The sequence below is a fragment of the Chiloscyllium plagiosum genome, unplaced genomic scaffold (genome assembly GCF_037043375.1).
Source record: "Chiloscyllium plagiosum isolate Xiang-an unplaced genomic scaffold, Cpla_swu_hap1 HiC_scaffold_31, whole genome shotgun sequence".
Lineage (NCBI taxonomy): Eukaryota > Metazoa > Chordata > Chondrichthyes > Orectolobiformes > Hemiscylliidae > Chiloscyllium > Chiloscyllium plagiosum.
In genome coordinates, this window is record NW_028270169.1 from 7,253,209 (window position 1) to 7,279,332 (window position 26,124).

A 26,124-nucleotide genomic window follows, 5' to 3' on the forward strand; every position below is an offset into this window, starting at 1 on the left:
AATTTTTATAAGATATGGCAGCCCTTTTTGGAATACCTGGGCACAGATTTATCTGCCACACTAACAAAGGCTTTTAAATAGCCGTAACGATTGTGTTTTACAAATCCAATATCCAAGGAAGAGGAACTCTGAATGTATGAGTGTCTTGTTTGGCTGAGTTGAGTTATAACTATTTATTAGTCTGTTATAAGTTGTTATTATTTATTTAGTTAAATAGTTAGTTGGGTTTTTTATTATATTTTTATATATACATTTGTATATGAAGGCGGGTTGGTTTTTTTGTACTGTTTTTTCTTGTGTTTTGTTTGTACTGTTTTGAGTTGTTTTGATTTGTTGTAATATTAAAAAATCTATTTTTTTTTCAATAAAAATATATTTTAAAAGAGGTATCTGGATGGGTAAATGAATAGGAAGGATTTAGAGGGATATGGGCCAAATGCTGGCAAATGGGACTAGATTAATTTCGGATATCTGGTTGGCGCGGTCAAGTTGGATTGAAGGGTCTGTTTCCATGCTGTATGACTCTATGACTAAAAAGTTGGCGATTGGATAATGTGGAAAAATGTGAAGTTGTTCATTTTGGTAGGGAGAATAAAAGAACAAAATATTAGTTAAATGAAGAAAAACTGCAGAAAGCTGCAACACAAAGGTACCTGTGAGCAAAACACAGAAATCTAATAAATAGGTGTAGCAGGTAATCAGGAAGACAAATGAAATGTTTTCCCTTACTTCAAGGAGATTGGAATATAAGAGTCGGGAAGTGTTACTGCAACTGTACAAAGTTGGTCAGACTACAACTGGAGTACTGTGAGCAGTTTTGGCCTCTTTATTTAAGAAATGATATCAATTCAGAGAATTTTTGAGAGGATGATCCCTGGTATGGAAGGATTGTTTTATGAGCAATGGCTAAACAGGTTGGGATTCCTCTCACTGGAGTTCAGAAGTGATCTCATTGAAAGATATAGGATTCCTAAGGAGCTTGACTGAGTAAATGCTGAGAGGATGTTTCTGCTCATGGGAGAGTCCAGGGCCAGAGGGCATAGTCTCAAAATTAAAGAGCTCCAATTTAAGAGTGGGATGAGGAGGATTTTTTTCTCTCCAAGGATTGTGATTCTTTGGAACTCCTTGCGTTGGACAGTTGTGGGGGCAGAATCCTTCTGTATATTTAGGGCTGAGATAGATAGATTATTGATCAGTTACAGAGTCAAGGGTTACAGAGAAAATGCAGGAAGGTGGATGTGAGGAGTGTTGGATCAGCCATGATACTATGAGAGAAGGCTTGAGGGGCCAAATGGCCAAGTCCTGTTCCTTTTTTTCATGTTCTAATGCTTATATGAAGCAGTGGTCACTGAGCTTACAGGTAGTTTTGCAAAGAACGTAACAGTGTAAATTACATCGAAATCTTAGTCACAAAAATAGCTTTAGAGTATGAGGGCAAAATGTATGCTTGTGGGAGATATGGTTGAGGTGTTTGAAGTTATGAAGTGAATGGATATAGTAAAATTATTAGGTTAATAATGTTATTCAGAGAAGGATAATAGGTAAAATGGCAGAAAATATATCACCTGCCAAAAACTTGTCAACATCTTGAACAGACTATTTGGCATGTGGTAAATATAGATGCACTACATTACCCGAGGAAGGATCCTGACACGTTTGAATGGGGATGATATTATCCTAAAACATCGTGTCACAGAGGACTTTCTGAGTGATTATTGTTTTGACTGAGGAAAGCAGGTTGTTTATTTTGAAGTTTTGAGAATTAAATTAATGTCCTTTTCATTTGCAGTTTCCCCCTCATTTTCAATGGTTGAAAAGTGATGACAGTTTATTACCTTTCATTCACTTTTCATTCTCACATCTAAATTAACCATTGATTCCTTTCCCTTTCCACCCTATGAGTGAAACTCTGAAACACATCTGCCATCACTTTTTAGTTGTAATTCATGATTCCAATCATTATCAGTAATCATTTCTGTTGTGACCTTTGCAGGAAATTGCCTCTTAACCTTTTTATACTAATAATACCATTTCCTCCTGTAGCTGGACAGTTTGAGCATTTTCAAATAATAGCAAGCCATTCCAACCATTCTTCTGACCACTTAAATACTAATTATTACAGATGGACATTGAAGCACTGAAAATCTATGATAGAAATTGTATGGTGTCTTTTTCCAGAATCTCAAATCAGTACAATTTTAAAGGGCTAGTCAACCAGCACTGCAATGCTGAATTTACTGCAGGTTAGTTGTAATCTGTTTTTTCACACGGGAATCCAGAGATTGAAGATCAAAAAACCCATGAGAAAAATCATTGGGCTATTAGTTCTTAATTTAATTCTTTGAACACTTTTATTTACCTAATTGCGTATTAAAGAGTCTGTTTGACTTCTGATTACCCATGCCAATACGTGTGGCTTGCAAGATAGACCACTGGTGAGACTCTCATATGGTTTCGAGGGTAGAGGGAGATCAAAGGGTGATAAAAGTGTGAAGTCTCCAAAACAAAACAATAGGTGCTAGCTTAATTAGTAATAAATCTAGATTGATAGAGTTTTGGTAGTAAGGGTAGGAAGAGAATTGTAGATGAGGCTAATAGATGGAGTTAGGATACAGATTAACCATGACGAGGTCGAAGTAGCTGAATGTCCCAGTCCTGATCATATACTCCAATTTTGTGAATAAGCCCTCTCAAAAGACCTAAGAGGCCATGTCTGCCCCAGCATTCTCATCATCGTCGTCATCATCATTGGTGATCCCTCATGGTTGAGAATTACCCTCTTCCACTCTCAGGATGAATCCATACTTGGCTGTGTAGACTGATGTGGCTTCCTCAGGCTTTGTTACACTTGGAGCAGAAGGTGGTTGTAGGAAGGGGTGAGTGGGGCGTTGGTATGGCAGTGCGCTACTTATTCTGCTTTTGCCGGGCTTCCGCTTTTTCCCAACGACAAGTCTTAAGGTGCTTGATGCCTTCATGAATGTTCTTCCTCCACTTTGGATGGTCTTAGGCCAGTGATTCGCAGGTGTCTGTGGAATGCTGCACTTTCGCTAGTGAAGCCTTGAGGCCCTGAAGTGCTTCCTCTGTCCACCTGGTGCTTGCCTGCCATTTTGAAACTGGGAGTACATCACCTGCTTGGGGAATCTTGTGTTGGTCATGTGGATGATATGCCCAGCCCATTGCAGCCGAACAAGGGTGGTTAGTACTTTGATGCGGAGGATGTTGGCCTGGTTGAGGATGCTGATGTTGGTGCATCTTTCTTCCCACCGGATTCTTAGGATTTTGGACAGGCAACGTTGGTAGTATTGCTTCAGCACCTTGAGGCCCATGTCTCAGAGGGCAGGAACCACCGCAGCTCTATAAGTCATGATCTTCGTGTCAGATCAGATGTTGATGTCCTCAAATACCCTTTTCCTCAGGCAGCCGAAGGCTGTACTAGCACACTGAAGGCATGGATATCCTCATCAATAGCTGCTTTAGCTGACAGGACATGCTCGAGGTATTGGAAGTGGTTAACATTCTCTAAGGCCTATCTGTGGCCCTTGATGATTGGGGTTTGCTTCACAATGCTGGGCCAGACTGGTGGAGGACCTTTGTCGTGCGGGTGTTGAGGGTGAAACCCAGACTCTCATATGTCTCTGTAATGGTGCTGACAGTGGTCTGGAGTACATCCTCGAAGATTGCACATTCGCAAGCATCATCTGTGTACTGCAGTTCATTGACACTGGTTGGGCTGACTTTGGTTTTGGTTGGTTTTGGCTTGAAGACAGTGGAAGTTGAATAATTTCCCATGGTTCCATAAGTTAGCTCCACTCCAGTGGCGAGTTTGTCGGTGGTAAGGTGAAGCATTACAGCAAGGTAGATCAAGAACAATGTTGGTGTGATAATCCGGCACTGCTTGACATCAGAATGGGTTGGTGGTGGGGCCATTTGTTATTATGGCAACTTCCAATTCGTCATGGAGCAGGCAAAGGATGGTGACACACTTCTTGGTGCAACCAAAGCGGAGAAGAATGCTCATTCTATAAGATCATGAGTCATCTGCCCTAGACATCAACTCCTCTTTTGTGCCAGCACGTCATGTCCATCAAATGCTCGATATTTCAAAGATCTATCTACTTCATCTTAAAATATAATTAAAGTGATCCAACCTCCACAACTCTGGGGCAGGGAATTCCAGAAATTCATTTCCCTCAGAGAGAAGAATTTCCTTTGCATCTCAATTTTAATGAATGTCCCCTTGTCCTGTAATTAAATTCCATTTGCCTCTTTTCAGCCCAACTCTGCATCTTATCTATGCCCCTCTGTAAGTTACAACATCTTTCGACACTATCCACAATTCTGCCTACCTTAGTGTCATCTGCAAATTTACTAACCCATCCTTCTACACCCTCATCCAGATCATTTACAATGACAGCAGTGGCCCCAAAGCAGATCCTTGACGCACAACACTGGTAATTGAGCTCCATTTTCCCATCAACCACCACCCTGTTTTCTTTCAGCTAGCCAATTTCTGATCCAAACCGCTAAATCACCTTCAATCCCGAAACTCCTTATTTTGTTCAATAGCCTATCGTGTGGAACCTTATCAAATGCCATACTGAAATCCATTTACACCATATCAACTGCCTTACCTTCTCTCTTATAACCTTTTCCAACACCTTACCCACAATTGAAGTAAAGCTCGCTGGCCTATAATTACCAGAGTTGTCCTGACTCCCCTTCTTAAACAAGGGAACAACATTTGCTATCCTCCACTCTTCTGGCACTACTCCTGTCGATAATGATGACATAAAGATCGAAACCAAAGACTCTGCAATCTCTTCCCTGACTTCCCAGAGAAGCCGAGAATAAATCCCATCCGGCCCCAGACTCTTATCTATTTTCAGATCTTCAAAATTGCTAAAACCTCCTCTTTGTCAACTTTAATTCCTTCTAATTTTGTAGCCTGTGTCTCTGTATTCTTACTAACATTGCTCTTTTCCAATGTAAATACTGATGAAAAGTATTCATTAAGCACTTCCCCTATATCCTCAGATTCCACACACAACTTTCTACTACTATCTTTGATTGGCCCTAATCTTATTCTGGTCATTCTTTTATTCCTGAGTAAAAAAGCATTATTAATTTGATGGTACAGTAATTACTAACTGACATAAAAAATATAATCGACAGTGGAGAGCAAAGGAATGCTAAACAGAATAATGGCATACCGATACAGCAATGAGCATCTTTAGTGAGTATACTCTTGAGGAGAAAGTGAGGTCTGCAGATGCTGGAGATCAGAGATGGAAATGTGTCGCTGGAAAAGCGCAGCAGGCCAGGCTGTTAAGAAGGCACATGGTGTGTTGGTGTTTAATGGTAGGGAGATTGAGTTTCGGAGCCACGAGGTCAGCAGTACAAGACACTGGTAAGGCCTCACCTGGATTATTGCGTGCAGTTCTGGTCATCACATTATAGGAATGACATGGAAGCTTTGGAAGGGGTTCAGAGGAGATTTCTTAGGAGGAAAGGCTGAGGGAACTGAGGTTGTTTTCGTTGGAGAAGAAAGTTGAGATGTGACTTAATCGAGACATATAAGATAATCAGAGGGTTAGATAGCGTGGACAGTGAGAGCCTTTTTCCTTGGATGGTGAAGGCTAACACGAGGGGACAAAGCTTTAAATTGAGGGGTGATAGATTTAGGACAGATTTCAGGGGTAGTTTCTTTACTCAGAGAGTAGTAGGGCGTGAAACAGCCTGCCTGCAACAGTAGTAGACTTGTCGACGTTAAGGACATTTAAATGGGCATTGGACATACATATGGATGATAATGGAAGGTTGTAGGTTAGGTGGGTATCAGATTAATTTTGCAGGTTGGCGCAACATCATGGGCCAAAGGGCTTGTACTGCGCTGTAACGTTCCATGTTCTATGAGGTGAGGCAATACTCACTGGGAATATGGTTGTAACACCTAAACTCATGGCTCTCAAAATCATGACGCAGAAGAGGTTTCTTCTTCTCAGAAAAGCCTGAATTTGAGCTCCAAACTCAAAAATGAAAATGTTTTATTGTATCACCCACTCCTCTTTTATTGCTGTTTTCTGCTTAGATATGAGTTTTTTGAGTGCAGCCTGGCAGTAGGAGAACAATGAAGTAAACCTAGATTGAGATTTATTCTGCTAAAAATTCCAGTATGAGTTAAGGAATTCCAATAAATTGAACTTACAAATTCTTGACACTGAAACCCGGATGACAGCTCTAAGATTGTAGTGACGGTTTAATGGTGTCTGAAGTTCCCATACACAACTTTCTCTTTTTTGCTGTTAGTTTCTGTTCTTTACAAGTCCATCCATGCTAAAAATCGTTCTCTGGCAAGGACAACCACTATGGCCGGGGTCACTAGAGCCATCAATTAGAGATTGCTTTTCTCTGAGGGAGAATACTTAACACATTGAGTTCTACCTATTGCTCAAACTGAAGTACTATCTATGGTAGTGGGTATGCGCAACAGACAACACTGGGATTTGAGCTTGTAATGTGGTTACAACCTGTACATTCAATTACTTGAGCTCTTGAATAGAACAGATTTTAAGTGTAAAGTAAACTTATTTAGAAATTGGACTTGTGTGGAACTAAATTCAGAATTATTAGAACCATATTCAGTTTCAAAAAGTGCCAAGCTTTCTTGTATTAGCTTCATAATATTAACGAATGTCAATGAAAGTTGTGTAACCTTAATCAAAATGTTATTAAACTTATATTAGGCAACTCAGCAATAAACTCACAACTTCGATCACATTTCATTCAAAATTTTGACTTGTTTGTAGCAATACATTCAGTCTTATTTATTACTGCAGTTTAAAACAAACATTGCACATTCTACTTCTGGGTTTAAATCAGTACCCTGAAAGCCCTCTTAGCTCACAATGAGTGTTTTTATTGTTACTGGTTAAACCTGCCACTGTGAATATACTGTGATTTGAAATCTGTTAGCAAATGCAAATGTGAAAGTTTAACTCAGAACTGTCAGATTCCTGGGTTTCTTTTCAAAATAAACAAATTATGCTTTATGTATTGAGAGGGTAAAATTAACAATTACATTATATAGGACCATTGGCCTTTGTGGGATGAACTTTGTTGAGAGACAAATCTTCAAACATAATGCATGCTTTGTAAAATTGTCGTTATGGACAAGACCAAACCCCCTCAAAATATATTCAGAAGATGGTCTACACCTTAATTTCTTTTTATTTTAAGGTATAAGGCAAATTTCCACTTGCAATTCGATTGGTCAAACTACTCGACTTTAAGCAAAATATACTACTTTTACACAAGTTTAACTAGAGACAAATATAAATAAAAGAAATTAATTGGTTTACCTGTAACTCTATCGAAATGTACATATTAACTACTACTAAATAACTATTCCAATGCAGTAAATCCCACAAACATATCCTTAGCAAAGGCAAATGTAGTAAAGTAGATTGTTTCACACGCCATTCTAGCAGCAGAAAGAGAACCCCAGCTTTTAGTTGTAACCGAGTTGGGAATAAGAGCATCCAAATCCAGCTTCAAGATCCCCGCAACTGCATAAAGATAAAACTAAAAATCCTGGTTCTGTGGGAGCTTGACCCCACCCAGTCAAAGTTAAAAATCACACAACACCAAGTTATAATCCAACAGGTTTATTTGGAAGCATTAGCTTTCAGAGCACTCCTTCATCAGACACACAATCACCTGATGAAGGAGTCCAACACCGGCATCTCCAAATCATGATCACCCAGTCAGGCTGCTTCTATTGTACCAATTTTATTTTTAAAATCCCGAGACCTCAAGTTGTTTATTGGTTTTAAGCATACCGCTCAATACTCCTGTCTCAACCTTGCTTCATTTAAAAAACAAGCCAGGACAAAAGGCATCTCCTGAAGCCATAGTATTGTCACCCTGTTCACATATTTTGTTTGAAATGTATAATTTTGGACTCCATATTACAATAGAGTGTAGAGGCACAGTAAGGTGCAAAAAAGATTTACCAGAATAGTACCTGAACTGAAAGTTTATAATTTCAGCTGAGGCTCTGTTCTACTGAAGAGATGATTGAGAGATGACATAACAAAAACAGAAAGTGCTGCTGAAACTCAGCAAGTCTATGAAGAGAAAAGAGAGTTTAAAGTTTTATGTCCAATATATTAAGCTTGCAGATGACACGAAAATAGGTGGAGGGACAGGTAGTATTGAGGAGGCTGCAGAAGGACTTGGACAGGCTAGGAAAGTGAGCAAACATATGCTAGGTGGAATATAATATGGGAAAGTGTGAGGTTATGCACTTTGGTAGGATTGAATAGAAGCATATACTATAATCTAAATGGGGGAAAGTTTCAGAAATCTAAAGCACAAAGGGAATTGGGAATTCTAGTTGAGAATTCTCTTAAGGTTAGAACGCATGTTCAGTTGGCAGTTACGGAGGCAAATGCAATGTTAGTATTCATTTCATGAGGGGTTAGACCACAAAAGTAGGGATCTATTGCTGAAGCTGTATCAGGCTCTGGTCAGACTGCATTTGGAATATTGTGTGTAGTTTTGGGCCTCATTTGTAAGGAAGGAAGTGCTGGCCGTAGAGGAGGTCTAGAGAAGGTTTACAAAAATGATTCCAGGGTTGAAGGGCTTGTGATATGAGGAGCAGTTAAGAACTCTGTGTCTGTACTCATTGGAGTTTACAAGGATGAGGGCAGATCTCAATGAAGCATACAGAATACTGAGAAGCTGGGATAGAGTGGTCATAAGGAAGATCTTACCACTAGTAGGAGAGACTATGACTTGCGGGCATATCCTCAGAATGAACGCGCCACCGTTTAGAACTGAGATTAGGAGGAATTTCTTCAGCCAGAGTGGTAACACATTGACAGATACCAGAATTGGATGTATAGGAGAAGACATAGAGCGAGAGAAGATGCTTTGTTGCCTCTTGTTATGTGAATGTTAGTTCCATCTGATTGGAGTGACAGTACTAGAAATTTAGGCCTATCATCTGATCAAGATCCAGCTAGATAATTCACTGTTTACGTTGATACCAAATGTCTTTAAATCACTACTACTAAGTCCTGCTTACCACAGACAGCCTGAAAAATTGGATATTCATTTGCTTTCTGAAAGAGTATATCTGAAAATAATTACTCTTGATAATTTTTTGCATATGAAGCATGTGCTCCTTAGAAACTAGTGAAAGCAGATTCCGTAGTGACTCCTATATGTACTTAAAAAGGAAATGCTTAAAAGGCAGTTGGGAAAACATGGGTCAGTAAAACTAATTGGATAACTCTAACAAAAAGCCAGCACTGTGTTATACTGTTCTCTTATCATTCTAAACCCCACACCTTTCTTTTCTTCGATCTTTCCTCTCTAGTTCATGATTTGCCAAATGATAACAATTCTCCTTGTATTTTACTTTTAACTTCGTGGTCTCTCATTTAAATCTATGGATTGAATTTATGTTTTTTAGCTACATATCTGTTCTGTTGAGTTCGTCTTAAGGGTTTTCTTGCCATGAGACCCGGTGAGACTTCTTCCACCAAACTCACCTCATTAACTACTTACCCTGGTCCTATGGGCACCCTTTGCCCCATCCTACCACACACCATTACCAGGACAGTTCACCAGTCAGCAGATATCCACTGAAAGAACAGTAAACCAGGTGCCAGCACCATCTTCAAAAAGGTGGCTGTGTATCCAGAAGAGCACTGGCATTCTGAAGCTGCCTCAATTTGTGACAGACTTTCAGTCAGAGGATGTTATAAAAGGAGAAGATGGTACCTTGATTCTCTGACAGGGACTTGGAAGTTCTAGGGGAGGGCTTAGTGCAGAGGAGGGGTATCTTCCTGGAGGACTATCAGAGGAGGCCACAACACCAGATCCTGGCAGCTTGGTCCAAGGTTGCCATGTAGATAAGAGTGGTCTCCATGGTTCAGATGAAAGGCCAGCAGTGCCACAAAAAATCAGTGTTCTGCTCCACGAGGAGCTTCTCTCTTCTACCCAACACTTACTCTATCTTTGCTATTACACCCACTTTCCACCAAGGATCATGCTCTGCCATTCTCACTATTGCATAAAATATCTTCCCTCACTTTCTGTCATTTTCCCCAAAACTTCCAGACAATGAATCCTGCATGGTCTCTGTGCTGCCTAATCACTTACCCAGGGCACCTCAACACCTTTCAGTCATCTGTATCAGCACTAACAGCCATGCCACCCACTTGCATCTCATTCAATCCCACCATTCCTCTTTTTGCAGGAAAAGACAATGCAGAAAGGCACCCATCAGGTCGAGGGGTGCCCAAAATTAAGTTCCTCACCTACTATGAGGACAGTATCCTATCCCTCACAGCCAAAGACCAGACCAGGTGAGGATGCTGAGACATCCATGTCCCACAACCAAGTAAATACCATCTTTCATTCCACTGTAATGCTCATATTAACCCAGCTGTCAGTGCCATTCATTGCATGCCACTTTTAAACATTTGCCACTCCACCTTACCTGTTTTGTGTCTTAGAGGTAGTTTTGGCAGAAATGAATCTGCTTCTATGGAAACTACTTCCTCAAACTATGTGGAAGTGGGTTCTGACCTCAGACTAAGCATTGGCAAGGTTGTCTCCTGCACACCCCCACCAGTTCAAATATTGACACCTTGGTGGGAGTGTCAAGAAAAGACATTTGGAAGCACAAGCCTGTGAGCACTGTACTGCAATAGCTCCAAAGCTGGCTGAGGAAGAAATGTCTCAGGCCACTTGCACTCAGAAGACTGGCAGAGACCAGGCACTTGCTCTATCCAAGGCGGGAGAGTACCCACAGTGTTAGCAATCAGAGACATCATCCACATGCACAAGGAGTAATAGGAGCAGCAGACAAGCTAAAGGAGTCCAGCCATGCTTTGAGGACCAAGCTGCCTCAAGCATGCAATCATCTGGCTGACTCTATGGACAGGTTGGCAGCTGCTATTGGAGAGGCAGGTCTAACACCCTCAGAGTCTGCTGGAGAGGTGCACACTGCTTGCACTCTGTCACTCAGTCATTGGGCCTTAGAATAGAAGGCATGTCATAGAGTCATAGAGATGTACAGCACGGAAATAGACCCTGCGGTCCAATTCATCCGTGCCAACCAGATATCCCAACCCAATCTAGTCCCACCTGCCAGCACCTGGTCTATATTCCTCCAAACCCCTCCTATTCATATACCCATCCAGATGCCTTTTAAATGTTGCAATTGTACCAGCCTCCATCACTTCCTCTGGCACGATCGGGAGACAGGAACCTGGTGTGCAGTCCAGGTGACCCTTCCTCACATGGAAACAGGATGGTGCCAGCAGGGAGCCAAAGAGAGGAGGAACTACACATGGGGCCCCTTAGACATTTCTTCTCAGGACACTCTAGACGTGGTTGGGTCCTCCATCTCCATCCTACACTTCCCCCCCATATTCAAGCTGAGGAATATCCACTTGCTTCAATTATATCTCAATACGTCTGGGATAACCAGACACAAATGCCCAATAAAATTTTCAGCTCCACTGTCAAGTAGATTACTTCGTATCAACTATGGAACCTGGGACAACACTAAGACATAGTTGGATGGAAAAAAAAACCTTTTGAAGACACGGATGCAGTTTCACATTTGTATAAATTGAATGGTTTTGCACCACATTTGTTTGTTTGAGTCTCTGTATTGCCCCATATGTTTTTGTGTCAGCATAATGTACCATGGATCAGTGTCTATGTTAAGCAAGATGAACAAGGCATATATAGGACAATGGCACCATGTAGTAAAATGTCCCTATTCTGTGTCCAAACATGATGGTGTGAATTAAGTGGTCAGAAATGTGTGAACCAGTGCGGGATTAGGGGACCTACAGGTCTGTGTCTTGTATAGTACCTTGGTCTTACACATATGGTTGTCCTCCATCACAATGTCTCCTTAGCCTGCAGCCCCCAATCTCTACAAGTACTTTCTCAAGCCTTCTTTCCACAGAACTGGCCCCACTTGTCTCTCCCCTACCCCTTCACTGAAACTCCCTTTCCACTTGGATTATCTGGATAGACCCTCTGACTGCGAGGTCCCTCCTAAGAATCCCACAAGTGGATTGGAGAGGTCTTGAGGTGTTGACAAATCTCAGATGCCAAGGTTTGTGAATGAGGATTGCATGCAACTGGTGTCCATGGATTGTGTTCTGAGATGCTGTTTCTTGGTAAGCAGCAGGGAGGCTTTTTGTGTCAACGGTGAACTTAAGACACCAGATACCCTCTCTGACTTCCCAGTCAAGAATTCTCAGCATCTAGTTTGTTCAGTGTGTTTCATAAGGTAAGAAGCTGTATGTTACTGAGGCAAGATGTGCAGTTAATGTCGTTAATTATCAAGCAATAATTACTCATTAATAGGTAACTCACTGCTGCCTGGTGAGAAGCTTCCCTCAACAGATGCATAAATGATGCAGCAAGTTACTCCCAACAGTGAACTAGGCTTAACCGATGTTGTATGCAAATCTGCCACAAATCTTGTCATCGCCCATGTTGTTCAGGCCCCGTTTGATTCTGGTGTATGCATTCATGAAATATAATGATTTGGAGATGCCGGTGTTGGACTGGGGTGTACAAAGTTAAAAATCACACAACACCAGGTTATAGTCCAACAGGTTTAACTGGAAACACACTAGCTTTCGGATCGACGCTCCCGAAAGCTAGTGTGTTTCCAGTTAAACCTGTTGGACTATAACCTGGTGTTGTCTGATTTTTAACAATGAAATATAATAGTTTTGAGCTCTGTTTTAAGTTTGTATGTTTATTTCAGCATAACTGATACTTTATATGTATGTTTCAGTTGGAGTATTAGCTTAGCTCAAAAAATTTACAATAATGGAAATTCAGAAAATGTTTCTTTGGGATTACTTATACACAGCTCCAAAATAATGTGGAATTTTCATCATTACAATTCTTTCTGGATCTTGGTGAGCATTCCTTGAAACAGTTCTACCCTTGATAATCTAATCAAGCAACAGGAATAGTTCCAATTATAGTGCACTGAGTTTGGCTATGAGTTTTCAGTTAATGAATGAATAACTGTCCAGTTGTCCTTTTGTACAACAATGATGCCTTGTTAAATGATCATCAGAAATTTTATTCTCTGCTGACAAATTATTTGTCCCATTGATGAGGTGACCATCTCAAATTGTTCTTCATACTCAGCAGCAACAGCTTAGTATTTGAACGTTTAGCTGTTCATCTGATTGAAATGTTGCTGTGCAATAGGGCATGTGACTGGGAGATTGTTTGAGAGCAGGTAGGTGGGAGAAATGAAACTGAGTGCCAGCAATTTTATGAAATCTCTATTGTTGTTTTTCAGTAAAAGCAAGTCCAGATCAGCGCCACAGATTTCTCCGAGCAAGGCTAGTGGTGGAGAATTTTGCGTTGCTGCCACTTTTTCTTCATCACGATCCTGGTTAATAGCCAATCCAGGCCTAAAGCGGGAGAAAGGTAAGTATACCATACAGCTTTTAAGCATTTCTGATGGATCTCATTCAGTAAATCAGGCTGAGCTTTGGATGAAGGAAATCACTTTTTTTTAAAGTAATTGCAACTCAATAAGTTATTTCCCCAAACTGTTTCTCTTCCATTTTGAAGGTACTTCATCATCCATCAGGAGTACATTGCCCATGTAGTTTTCCACACATGCTGACTATCACTCTCTGCCCTCCACCCAACTATTCCGAAGACCAATTGTAGCACATTCCGGGAACTGAAACTGTGATCTGTCTGTGTGTGGGCCATTACTACATTTGACCTTAGTACTCTGGACAATGAGATAGAAAATTATCTTTAGCTTGTTGAAGTTTTCTTCAAGTGTCACTACAAAACTTACTTCTGTAGACTGACATTTCTTAGTAGTGCAATTCTGAGAGTACTGTATTATTGGAGATGCTAAAATGCCAAACCATGGCTGTTGAAGTGAGTGTAAGAAAGATACCATGGCATTTTTTTGAAAAGCAAGGAGACTACCAAGTGCCCTAGCCTCAACAGAAACGAACAAACAGATTGTATACTGTTGTTTTACAGTTTAAATCTGCACTTTTGCTTTCTCCCTGTGCTCCCTCTAACCAGGTAGAAGAAAGATCTGGGCCAAGGCCACTGGTTCATAATCATCACCATTCTTGCTGTCATCTAGTAGGGTCTGGCAAGGATGCCGGAGACCAAATGGAATTAGGGAAGGTGTAGTGGTTATTTCTTAATTAAAGGATAATTGAGGAGAGCTGGATGCATATGTATCATAGTGACCAAATGATCGGTATGTTGGAGTTTTGAAGCTGTGATTGCTGAGATAAAACCCTGACCAGAAAAGTATATGCATGAACTCTGCCTAATTTGGTTTAGCAATCCAAACCTGATCACATCAGCTCATCAAAGGCAAACTCTGGGAAACTGAACACACTCAGGAATCTTTCTTCTTCTGCTTGCACTCACAACTCTACATCTGGAATTAGAAAATCATCAGTAGATGACCCACCTGAGGCAGAGGATGTGAGTGTTTCATTTGGAGGATGGGGTGACAGTCAAGTGGGTTGCATTGTCCTGGTGTCAAGGTTCTTGAGTGTTGTTGGATCTTTATTTAGTCAGACAAATTCCTGACTTGTAGATGATGAAAGCGAAGGAAGAGGTAAGTTAGTTACTGCAAAATTCCTAGCCTCTGATCTGCTTTTCTGGCTAAAGTATTTAAACGGCTGGTCCAGTTCAATTTCTGGGTAATGGTAGCCCCCAAGAGATTGATGTTGAGGATATTTATCAATGGAAACACCATTGAATGTCAAGGGGCAGAGGTTAGATTCTCACTTTTTGGAGATGGTCATTGCCTGGTCATGACTATTACTTGGTACTTATCATTTTTAGCAAGACAAGGCCAACAGTTGCATGAGGATATCGTCACCTTCATATTCCCTTCCAACCCAACACTATCCTGACATGGAACTTTATTGTCTTTTCTTTGTTGTTGCTGGGTCAAAGACCTGGAACCCCCTTCTAACACCACTTTCTCCTACCCACATCGGACTGGAGGAGTTCAAGAGTGCAGCTCAATGCCACCTTCTCAAGAGCCATTTGCAATGGTGAATAAATACTGACCCAGCTAGCGATGTGCACATTCTGCGAACAGAAGAATTGAAAAAAGCCCAAATCTGAATGTCATCCACAGCTTGCTGCAGGTGTGCATGGCCTACCTCAGTATCTGAGGAGTCACAAATGTGTTGCTGCTCAGTCATCAGCATTCAGCCCCACTTCTAATCTTATGATGAAGGAAACGGCATTGACAAAGCTGCTGGTTCAGTCAAGGTATTACCTTATAATCCTTCTGTAATTATGACTGGATGATTAGTCCAAAATCTTCCTTGTGCTTGCTACAACTCCAACCAATGGAATTTACACCCTGATTCTCATTAATGCCAATTTTGTGAGGGCTCCTCGATACCTCATTAATCACATGTGGCCGTGATGTCTAGGGCAGTCACTCTTGTTTTACCTTTGGAAATTCAGCTCTTTTGACCATGTCTGGATCAAGACTGTGTTGAGGTCAGCAGCCCAATGGTCTTGGCAGAATACAAACTGAACATTGATTATGGACACAAACACTTTTGTCATGGCATGATACTTCTTCCTAGACTTTACCAGAATATTAAGGTTTGTACTAGTATTTGTGAAGGCTTGGCAAGTGCTGTTTTTCACTAGACTTCAGTAACACAGTGAAGGCTTCCTGTGGTACTTCTCCCTGTTACATTTGCGATGAACAAGAGCAGATTGATGGGATAGTTATTAGTCAGATTGAATTTGTCTTGTCTTTAATGGGCAGAACATATTTGGAAAATTCCCACAATATTTAGTATATGCAAATATTCTAGCTGCACTGCAACATCTTGGCTGGGGGTGTGGCTCTTCAGTACTATAGTCAGGTCACTATAAGGGCCCAGCATCTTTGCTGTATCCAGAGCCTTAAATTGTTCAGTCACAGCTTGTGCAGTGAGTTGAACTGTTGAAGGTAGACATTTAAAATGGTGACAATCTCAAGAGTAGCCTGCAAGGGATCATCGACTTAGCACTTCTGGTGGTAGATGGTTGTAAGTGTATATTCCCTGTTCATTGAAGATGAGAATATTTGGGGAACCTCCATCTCCATTAGTTGCTAAATTGTCCACTGCCATTCATAACTGAGTCTGGCAGTACATGCAGTGCTTTGATCTAATACCTATCTTGGAACAGAAGCAATGTCTGTCTCCAGAGCTGCAATACATATCATAATGTGAAAACTAGGAAATGCATGGGATCTGTAATACAGGATACTATCAAATGGAATAAAATAATTTTATAATGGGTAGAGCAAATTACGAAGCAGCCATCAGGTGATAAGAGACCCGTACAAAAAGGTATCTCTTCCCATGTGGCAAAATTAAGTCATGAATTATCTTACAATGTTTGAAATCTAAAACCTGTAAAAGTGTCAAGCACCTGTTTGATACAGGGTTTTTAATCTAAAATAGTTGTGTTGTATGCAAGTTACATTTTTTGGATCTTGAATATTGCTGTGATTTCAGCAGAGATATAACATTTAAATAAAGTAGATAAAATTCTAACTCCCAGTTATTTTCTACAAGGCTAAAGCCAGAAGATAATGCAGCTTAAACAGAAAGGTTTTTAACTGTAAAAGACCTAGCAAAGCAAATACTAAATATACTCTATTCCCGTACCCAAACAACCAGAATTAGCATAAATTAAATACAATGAACAGGCAATTTATGGTTGATTATAAACTAAATACCAAGTGTAGATGAAAACTAAGTTTGCAAATTAACTCAGAGATTTTAATGATCCCATCTGGTCACAAACTCCTTCAACTCTGCCTTGATTATTGCTGAAAGAAAAACACATGGCAGAATTTTCCCAGCTCCTGAACAATTTGGATATTGGCAAATTTTGTTGGAAACATATAGCAAGATCAGAAAAATTAGATTCTCAACATTCTCATGCTTGGATCAGTGTTGGGAGGGATCTTGCAATACAGTCCAGACAGAGTTTGTCACATTATTCTAGTTGAAAAATGTGTTGCTGGAACAGCGCAGCAGGTCAGGCAGCATCCAGGGAACAAGAGAGTCGACGTTTCGGGTATAAGCCCTTCTTCAGGAATCCTGAAGAAGGGCTTATGCCCAAAACGTCGACTCTCTTGTTCCCTGGATGCTGCCTGGTCTGCTGCGCTGTTCCAGCAACACATTTTTCAGCTCTGATCTCCAGCATCTGCAGACCTCACTTTCTCCCCACATTATTCTAGTGTACTGTGCTATCACAACTGGAACAGGAAAAGGGAGATGTGAGGAGGAAGATGAGGAAACTGAGCAGGAGGAATATTGCCTTGTGCAATATCGAGCACTGCAGTTTCAGGTATAGCCAGGACTTAATTGACATTGGCTCCAATAGATGTGATCTGGAAGCAATGACCACTCATTGACTGTACTTGTTTTTTTGATTAAGGATAATATTACTGCTGTACTTAAGAAGGATATTCCTGGGAATATGTCCAGGGAAGTTATTTGGGTGGAGCTGAGAAATAAGAAAAGGATGATCACCTTATTGGGATTATCAGCAGGAAATTGAGAAACAAATTTGTAAGGAGATTTCAGTTATCTGTGAGAATAACATCATGGTTATGGTAGGGGATTTTAATTTTCCAAACATAGACTGGGACTGCCATAGCACTAAGGGCTTGGATGGAGTGGAATATGTTTAGTGTACACAAGAAAATTTTCTGATTCAGTATGTGGATGTACCTACTAGAGAAGGTGCAAAACCGGACCTACTCTTGGGAAGTAAGACAGGGCAGGTAACTGAGGTGTCAGTGGGGGAGCACTTTGGGGCCAGCAACTATAATTCTATCATTTTAAAATAGTGATGGAAAAGGATAGACCAGATCCAAAAGTTGAAGTTCGAAATTGGAGGGAAGGCTAATTTTGACGGTATTAGGCAAGAACTTTCAAAAGCTGATTGGGAACAGATGTTCTCAGGTAAAGGGGCAACTGAAAATCAAGAAGCATTCAAAAATGAGATAATGTGAATCTAGAGACAGTATGTTCCTGTTAAAGTGAAGGGCAAGGCTGTTGGAGTAGGGAATGCTGGATGACTAGATAAATTGAGGTTTTGGTCAAGAACAAGAAGGAATCATATGTCAAGTGTAGATAGAAGGGATCGAGTGAATCCCTAGAAGGGTATAAGCGCAATTGGAATATACTTAAGGAAATTAGAAGGGCAAAAAGGTGACATGAAATATCTTTAGCAAATAGGGTTAAGGAGAGTCCAAAGGGATTCTACAAATACATTAAGGACAAAAACGTAACTAGGGAGTGAATAGGGACCCTTAAAGATCAGCAATGCCGCTTATGTGTGGAACCACAGGAGATGGATGAGATACTAAATAAGTATTTTGCATCAGTGTTTGCTATGGAGAAGGATATGGAAGATATCGAATGTGGGGAAATAAATAGCGACATCTTCAAAAATGTCCATATTGCAGAGGAGGAGGGACTGGACATCTGAAAACACATAAAGGTGGATAAATCCCTGGGACCTGATCAGGTGTACCCGAGAATTCTGCAGGAAGTGGAGAAAGCAATAACTGGGCCCCTTGCTGAGATATTGATATCATCGATAGCCATAGGTGAGGTGACGAAAGACTGGAGGTCGGCTAATGTTGTGCCACCATTTAAGAAATGTGCGAAGGAAAAGTCAGGGAAAGATCGACAGATGAGCCTGACATCGGTGATGGGCATGTTGTTGAAGGGAATCCTGAGGGACACGATTTATTTGGAAAGGCAAGGACTGATTAGGGATAGTCAACATGGCTTTGTGTATAGGAAATATGTCTCATTAAGTTGATTGAGTTTTTTGAAGAAGTAACAAAGAGGATTGATCAGGGCAGAGCAGTGGACGTGATCTATATGGACTTCAGTAAGGTGTTCAACAAGATTCCTCATGGTAGACTGGTTAGCAAGGTTAGATCACATGAGATAGAGGGAGAATTAGCCATTTGGATACAGAACTGGCTAGTAGAAGATAGAGGGTGGTGGTCAAGGTTGCTTTTCAGACTGGAGGCCTGTGACCAGTGATGTGCCACAAGGATTGGTGCTTGAGTCCACTACTTTTCATCATTTATATAAATGATTTGGATGTGAACATAGGAAGTATGGTGACTAAGTTTGCGGTTGACACTAAAATTGTAGGTGTAGTGAACAGCGAAGAAGGTTACCTTTACCTCAGTGTATAACGGGACCTTGATCAGATGGGCCGATGAGCTGAGGAGTGGCAGATGGAGTTTAATTTAGATAAATGAGGTGCTGCATTTTGGAAAGGCAAACCAGGGCAGAACTATACATTTGATGGTAAGGCCCTGGGGTGTGTTGCTGAATAAAGAGACCTTGGAGTGCAGATTCGTAGTCCCTTGAAAGTGGAGTCGCGGGTAGATAGGTTAGTGAAGAAGGCATTTGGTATGCTTTCCTTTATTGGTCAGAAAATTGAGTATAACAGTTGGGAGGTCATGTTGCAGCTGTACAGAACATTGGTTAGGCCACCTTTGGAGTATTTCATGCAATCCTGGTCTCCCTGCTGTAGGAAAAATGTGAAACTTGAAAGGGTTCAGAAAAGATTTGCAAGGATGTTGCCAAAATTGAAGGGTTTGACCTATAGGAAGAGGCTGAATAGACTGGGGCTATTTTCCCTGGAGCATTGGAAGCTGAGGGGTGACTTTATAGAAGTTAATAAAATCCTGATTGGCATAGATAGGGTAAATAGGCATGGTCTTTTCCCAGGGCTGGGGAATAGGTTTGAGGTGAGAGGGGAAAGATATAAAAGGGACCTAAGGTGCAATATTTTCATGGAGAGGGTGGTGCATGTATGGAATGAGCTGCTAGGGGAAGTGGTGGAGGTTGGTACAGTTACAACATTTAAAAGGCACCTGGATGGATATATGAATAGAAAGGGTTTACAGGAGTATGGGCCAAATGCTGGCAAATGGGACTGCATTAGCTTATGATGTCTGTTTGGCATGGACGAGTTAGACCAAAGGGTTTGTTTCTATGCTATATAACTTTATGATCTATGACTGTAGGTTTGTTGCTACTTGAAAGGCAAGAGGTCCCTGCCTGTTCCCAGATGCAAATGCAGCCTTTGGTTTTTCCCTTCACTTTTGCTGTTGCTGAATAAAAGTGAACATTTTCAACCATTTGAAGGTTTCCCAGTTTGTTCAATATGATGGTGTTAAGTTCCACTGGGTACTGGGGAAAGAACAGCATTCCATTAGGCAAGATTCTAAGATGGGATGTCACTAAGGATGAGTAGCCTGTGTAACTTGGTCTGAAATAGCAATCCATTTATGAATATGCATTTGTATTTGCAATTAAAAGTCAACCATGCCCCCCCCCTCTGTACATTTGGTTGGCAGTGCTTAACCTTATACATGGCAGGGCTTTAAAAATGGTGCTGACTCCAGGGTTCCCATGAGGTCCCAACAATGATAAGTATTTCTGCTCTCCCAATGGTGAGAGGAATGACAGTGTGATCTGGTTCACTAATGTTCTTCAAGGAAGGAAATCTGCGATCTCACCTGATTTGGCTTATATGTCACTCCAGAACCACAGCAATATGATTGACTCAATTGCCCTCTGAAATGGCCTAACAAGCTACTTGGCTGTGTCAATCACGAAAATGTCTCAACAGAGAAATGTAACCAGAAGGACCATCTGAACCACTGAGGCACTGGAAGTGACAAAGGCAAAATCAGCTTGATTAACCTTGCAAAATCCTCCTTACTAACGGCTGGGTGCTAGTGCCAAAATTGGGAGAGCTGTCTGACAGATTAGTCAAGCCAGAGCCTGACATAGTCATAATCACAGAATTATACCTTCCCAGACACTATTGTCACATCCCTAGATATGTCCTGACCCACTAGCAGGACAGACCCAGAAGAGCTGGCCACTCAGCAGTTTAGAATTGGGAGGGAGTTGCCCTTGGAGTCCTCAACATTGACTCCATTCTCTCTGCATCAGGTTAAACATAGGCAATGAAACCAGGTAAAAACAATGTCTGCAGATACTGGAAACCAAATTCAGGATGAATCAGTACTCCTCCATGTTGAACAACATTTAAAGCGTGACAAGTGTACAAAATGTACACTGGGTAAGGAACTTCAACCTCCAACACTAAGAATGTGTTAGCAGCTGCATGACTAGTTGGCTCCTCGACTGGGTCTCTGGAAGGCGGTGAGGGAACTAACCAGAGGGAAAGACATACTTGATCTTATCCTCACTAATCTGCCTGTTGCAGGCAGCCCTTGATATCAAGTAGCCTGGGCAAAACTGGAATCAATGGATATTGGAGGCAAACTCTCTACTGATTGAATTGTACCTGATACAGAGGGAGATGGTTGTTGAGGACAACCAGGACATCTCTGCAAGAGTTCCTCAGGATAGTGTCCTCGGCTCAACCATGTTCAGCTGCTTCATCAATGACCTTGCTCCATCAAAAGGTCAGAAGTGGGGATGTTCGCTGTTAAATAGACAATGTTCAGCACTATTTGCAACTCCTCAGATATTGAAGAAATCCATATTCAAATGAAACAACATCCAGATTTGGCTGACAAATTTCAGGCAATGACCATCTCCAATAAAAGGCAATATAATTATTGCTTATTGATGTTCACTGGCATTACCATCCCCGACTGTTAACATCCTGGAGGTTACCATTGACCAGAAACTGAACTGGACTCACCATATAAATCGACTGACCACAACAGCAGGTCATAGGCTAGGGAATAGTGCAGCAAGTATCTCAACTCGTGGTTCCCCAGAGCCTGTCCATGTTGACAAGGCACAACTCAGGATGTGATGGAATACTCCCCACTTGCCTGAATGAATGCAGCTCCAACAACACTCAAGAAGCTTCTGACCATCCACTATAAAGCAGCCCACTTGATTGGCAACACATCCACAAACATTCACTCCCTCCACTAATGATGTTCAGTAGCAGCAATGTGTACCATCTACAAGATGTACTGCAAAAATTTGCCAAAGCTCCTTAAATAGTACCTTCGAAATTCACAACCACTTCAATCCAGTAGGTCAAAGGGACAGATAGATAGGAACAGAACAACCTGCAAGTTCCCCCCAAAGCCACTCACTATCCTGATTATTACAGGTCCTTCACTGTAACTGGGCCAAAGTCCAGGAATTCCTTGCCTAACAGTATTGTTGGTCTACCTATAACACACAGACAGCAGCAGTTCAAAAAGGCAGCTCACTATCACCTTCTCAAGGGACAAGCAACTATGGATGATAATGAATGCTGGCCAGCCAGTGATTCCCTTGTCTCTAGTGAGAATAAAATAAAAGCAAGGTGCTGTAGAGGCATGGTGCATAGCTAATGAGGTGAGCTGCTAAGTGTAGCATGAGACGTTTGCTAGGGTCATGGAAATAAGTGCTTCATGAAACATGCCAAAATTGACACTCAAAGTGTTTTTTGGTAAAATTCAACCCATATTGTTGAAATTTTTTGTCTTGCTATCATGAGGACAGTTCACAAGAAACATCAAATTAAGAAAAGATAATATTTACAATGATTGATATTTATACTGTAGGAGAGGAGTGTGCTGGTTACTTGACAAGTGAACTCTGCTTGGTAGAGCCATTATCAAAGAGAATATACCAGTTAATGTTCTGATTCAGTGGTTTTGTCCCTACCTCTGACCAGGGACCCAGGTTCAAGTCCCACCTGCTCCAGAGATCTGTAATAGCATCTCTGAACAGGTTATTTAAATAATATCTGTACCAGTTAATGATGACTGATAATTAATTGCTAAACATCATTTAAATTTTTAAACTCGGCATATTTGTTCTATCAGTCAAGAAACTAGCCTGAGAAATAAACCAGTGAAAGGCTGTTACCTTTTTTGATTCTTTCTTTCTGCAAAGAACAGCCCTCTGTATTAATACATGTATCTTCTAGTACATTCAACTATATGACACTACAAGTCCAATAAACAACTCAAAATTCATTGTCACTATAATACTTAACGTGGAGGTGCCAGTGTTGGACTGGGGTGTACAAAGCTAAAAATAACACAGACTAGGTTAGAGTCCAACACGTTTATTTGGAAGTACAAGCTTTCGGAGTACTGTTCCATCGTGAAAGAACAGCGCTGCAAACGCTTGTACTTCTAAATAAACCTTTGGACTATAACCTGGTGTTGTGTGCTTTTTAACATTGTATTCTTCATGCCCACCAGATTTTTTGCAATATCATCCACCTTGGAATCACATTCAATGTTACACACAGTGCTTTTTCTTGTTGGATACAATCAGTACTTTGCTTATTCCAAAAAGCTGAACGGATATGCTGGAATTTCTTCTCCTGTCCTTCTAGTTGCTCGTCTGCAGCTTGTAGCAACACAGAACCAGTCCGAATTGCGTGGGCACAGCCTTCCCCCTGAACGGCATACATTTGCAGGACTTGCTCAACTCAGAGTAAATTGACAATTGTTTTCTTGCTGTAACAGAAACAGCTGCAGCAACCTTTCTTCACATCTGGATCTGAAATGTCTTTTTCAGTCTTATTGATCTTGTTTTTACTGCACCAGTGAATTCATCAACAGATACTGCCCAATTTGGACTGATCTGTATCTTTTTTATCGTTTCATCAGATCAGTTAGCTCAACAGTTTTGGTTTCCAACCCTCAAGTTTGTTTTGAATCTCTTAAAAAAGTCAGTTTCCTTTTATGCTTACCTGTTGTGTTTCCTTTTCTGTTCCCTTTCCAATTAAGTTTCTGCTTTAGTTGGGGTCAAAAAGCACAAATTATATTTAACACCACAGGCTCACTTCGAATATTTTGAAAGGCAATTAATTTCAGACACTTTTTTAGAGCTGAAATTTAACTGCAGAATTCTGGACATTCACACTATATTTGTATTGTTTATATTCATAGATTCATAGAATGCCTAGTGTGGAATCAGGCCATTTGGCCCAACAAGTCCACACTGACCATCTGAAGAGTAACCCTTCCAGACTCATTCCCTTACCCTACTACTCTATACTTACCCCTGACTAATGCACTTAACCTACACATCCTTGAACACTACAGGCAATTTAGCTTGGCCAATTCACTTAGCCTGCATATTTTTGGATTGTGGGAGGAAACCGGAGCACCCGGAGGAAACCCATGACACAAGGAGAATGTGCAAACTCCACATAGCCCAAGACTGGAATCAAACTTGGGTTCCTGGCGCTGTTAGGCAGCAGTGCTAACCACTGAGCCACCATGCTGCCCTTTACTTTATTACAGTATTACTTTATTGTTTTTGATACCAAGACTTATATATATCTATTTTACTCTTAGATCAATCAAAACAGTCGGTAGTGGATTCCCTGTTCATTATTAGTTGCTACGGCAACCTTGTGGAGCACATAATCGAGCCACGTCCTGTCAACACTGTGCAGAAGATCAATGATGATACTCAGCTGGAATTGTTAACATCTCCCCGAGCCAGCTGGTCTCTGGCCAGGTAAGATATCTAGACACCTTCCCTTAATGTGTTTACACCAGCAAGCTTAATCTATGACTGCTGAAGGGCTTGCTCCTATGAATTTGTGACTTTCACTGTATACAACACTTTAGCAACTAATGACTATGAGTGAGTGCACCTTGTAACATTTAAGTTGCTTCTCTTGAAGCTTTTTTAAAATAATATTTTTATGAAGAAGCTCCATATGAAAGTTGCACCTTTGAAAGTCAGCAATTTGGTAGATATTTTTGAATGAACTTGTTCTAGCATTATTACAGAGCTCCGGAATAGGTGGGATTTGAGCCAAATCTTCTGGCTGAAAGATAGGGGCAGTACCATTACACCATAAGCCCCAATAGCAAATTGAAAAACATTGATGTTAATGTAACAAGTAGTTAAGTATGTGATTGTGGCTAATTGATTATGTAGATACAGAGGGTAAACAACATTGCTCCCCCTTACTTTTGATAGTCGACATTGCCCATAATGGGCTTTGCTTGTAAATATTTAATTGACTACATGGGTGATTACTGGTGCAGTTAATAGCTAAAGGAAAAGAATGCAAAAAAATGTTACAATGATTTTGGTGGTGGGAAAGTCGCTCAGTTGTACATAATAGCACTTCAGAGTATATAAAAAAAGAGCAAACATGTAGGTTTTGCACGTGAGACCGACTGGTGTGTGGAAGGAGCTTGAAGACTGAGTAGCAGGATCCTGTGGCACAGTGGTATTGACCCTACCTTTGAGATTGAAGGTCTGGATTCAAGCTCCACTTAATGTGTGTCTAGCATGTCTGAACATACTGATAATATCTCAAGATTGGATCGTTAACAAATGCTATACAGAAAGAAATATGTCATGATTTCTGTGTCACCAGCTGGCTTGCATCTGAATTGACACTGGTAACAGAGAATGGATACCTAAAGGTAAAGATTGGAAGTTAAGAGTTATTTTCAGGCAGAAGATTGTCATTTAAATTACTTTGGACAAAAATGGCTGAAACCAAGTGCAATGTGTTGACTTACCAGATATATTTTGTGAAGTTGAATCTTACAATGAAAAGAAAATGGAGTGATAATATGGATACAAGTTAAGTCTTTACCAAAAAAAAAGCATAAAGTGTAACCTTGGCACTTTGTACAAAAGCTGAAAATGTGTTGCTGGAAAAGCGCAGCAGGTCAGGCAGCATCCAAGGAACAGGAGAATCGACGTTTTGGACATAAGCCCTTCTTCAGGAATGAGGAAAGTGTGTCCAGCAGGCTAAGATAAAAGGTCAGGAGGAGGGACTTGGGGGAGAGGCGTTGGAAATGCGATAGGTGGAAGGAGGTCAAGGTGAGGGTGATAGGCCAGAGTGGGGTGGGGGGCGGAGAGGTCAGGAAGAAGATTGCAGGTGAGGAAGGCGGTGCTGACTTCGAGGGATTTGACTGAGACAAGGTGGGGGGAGGGGAAATGAGGAAACTGGAGGAATCTGAGTTCATCCCTTGTGGTTGAAGGGTTGCTAGGTGGAAGATGAGGCGCTCTTCCTCCAAAC

At 41.0% G+C, this 26,124-nt stretch overlaps 1 protein-coding gene across 2 annotated transcripts in view; it reads left to right on the forward strand.

Annotated features, from left to right (window-relative positions):
- bcas3 (BCAS3 microtubule associated cell migration factor) overlaps positions 1–26,124 on the forward strand; it is a 1,223,934-nt gene that overhangs the window by 668,587 nt on the left and 529,223 nt on the right. For both annotated transcript variants that reach the window (XM_043718095.2, XM_043718097.2), the window contains 2 exons: positions 13,364–13,494; positions 24,428–24,593. In XM_043718095.2, the coding sequence (XP_043574030.2) occupies positions 13,364–13,494; positions 24,428–24,593 (297 nt within the window). The remainder of the gene's footprint in view (positions 1–13,363; positions 13,495–24,427; positions 24,594–26,124) is intronic.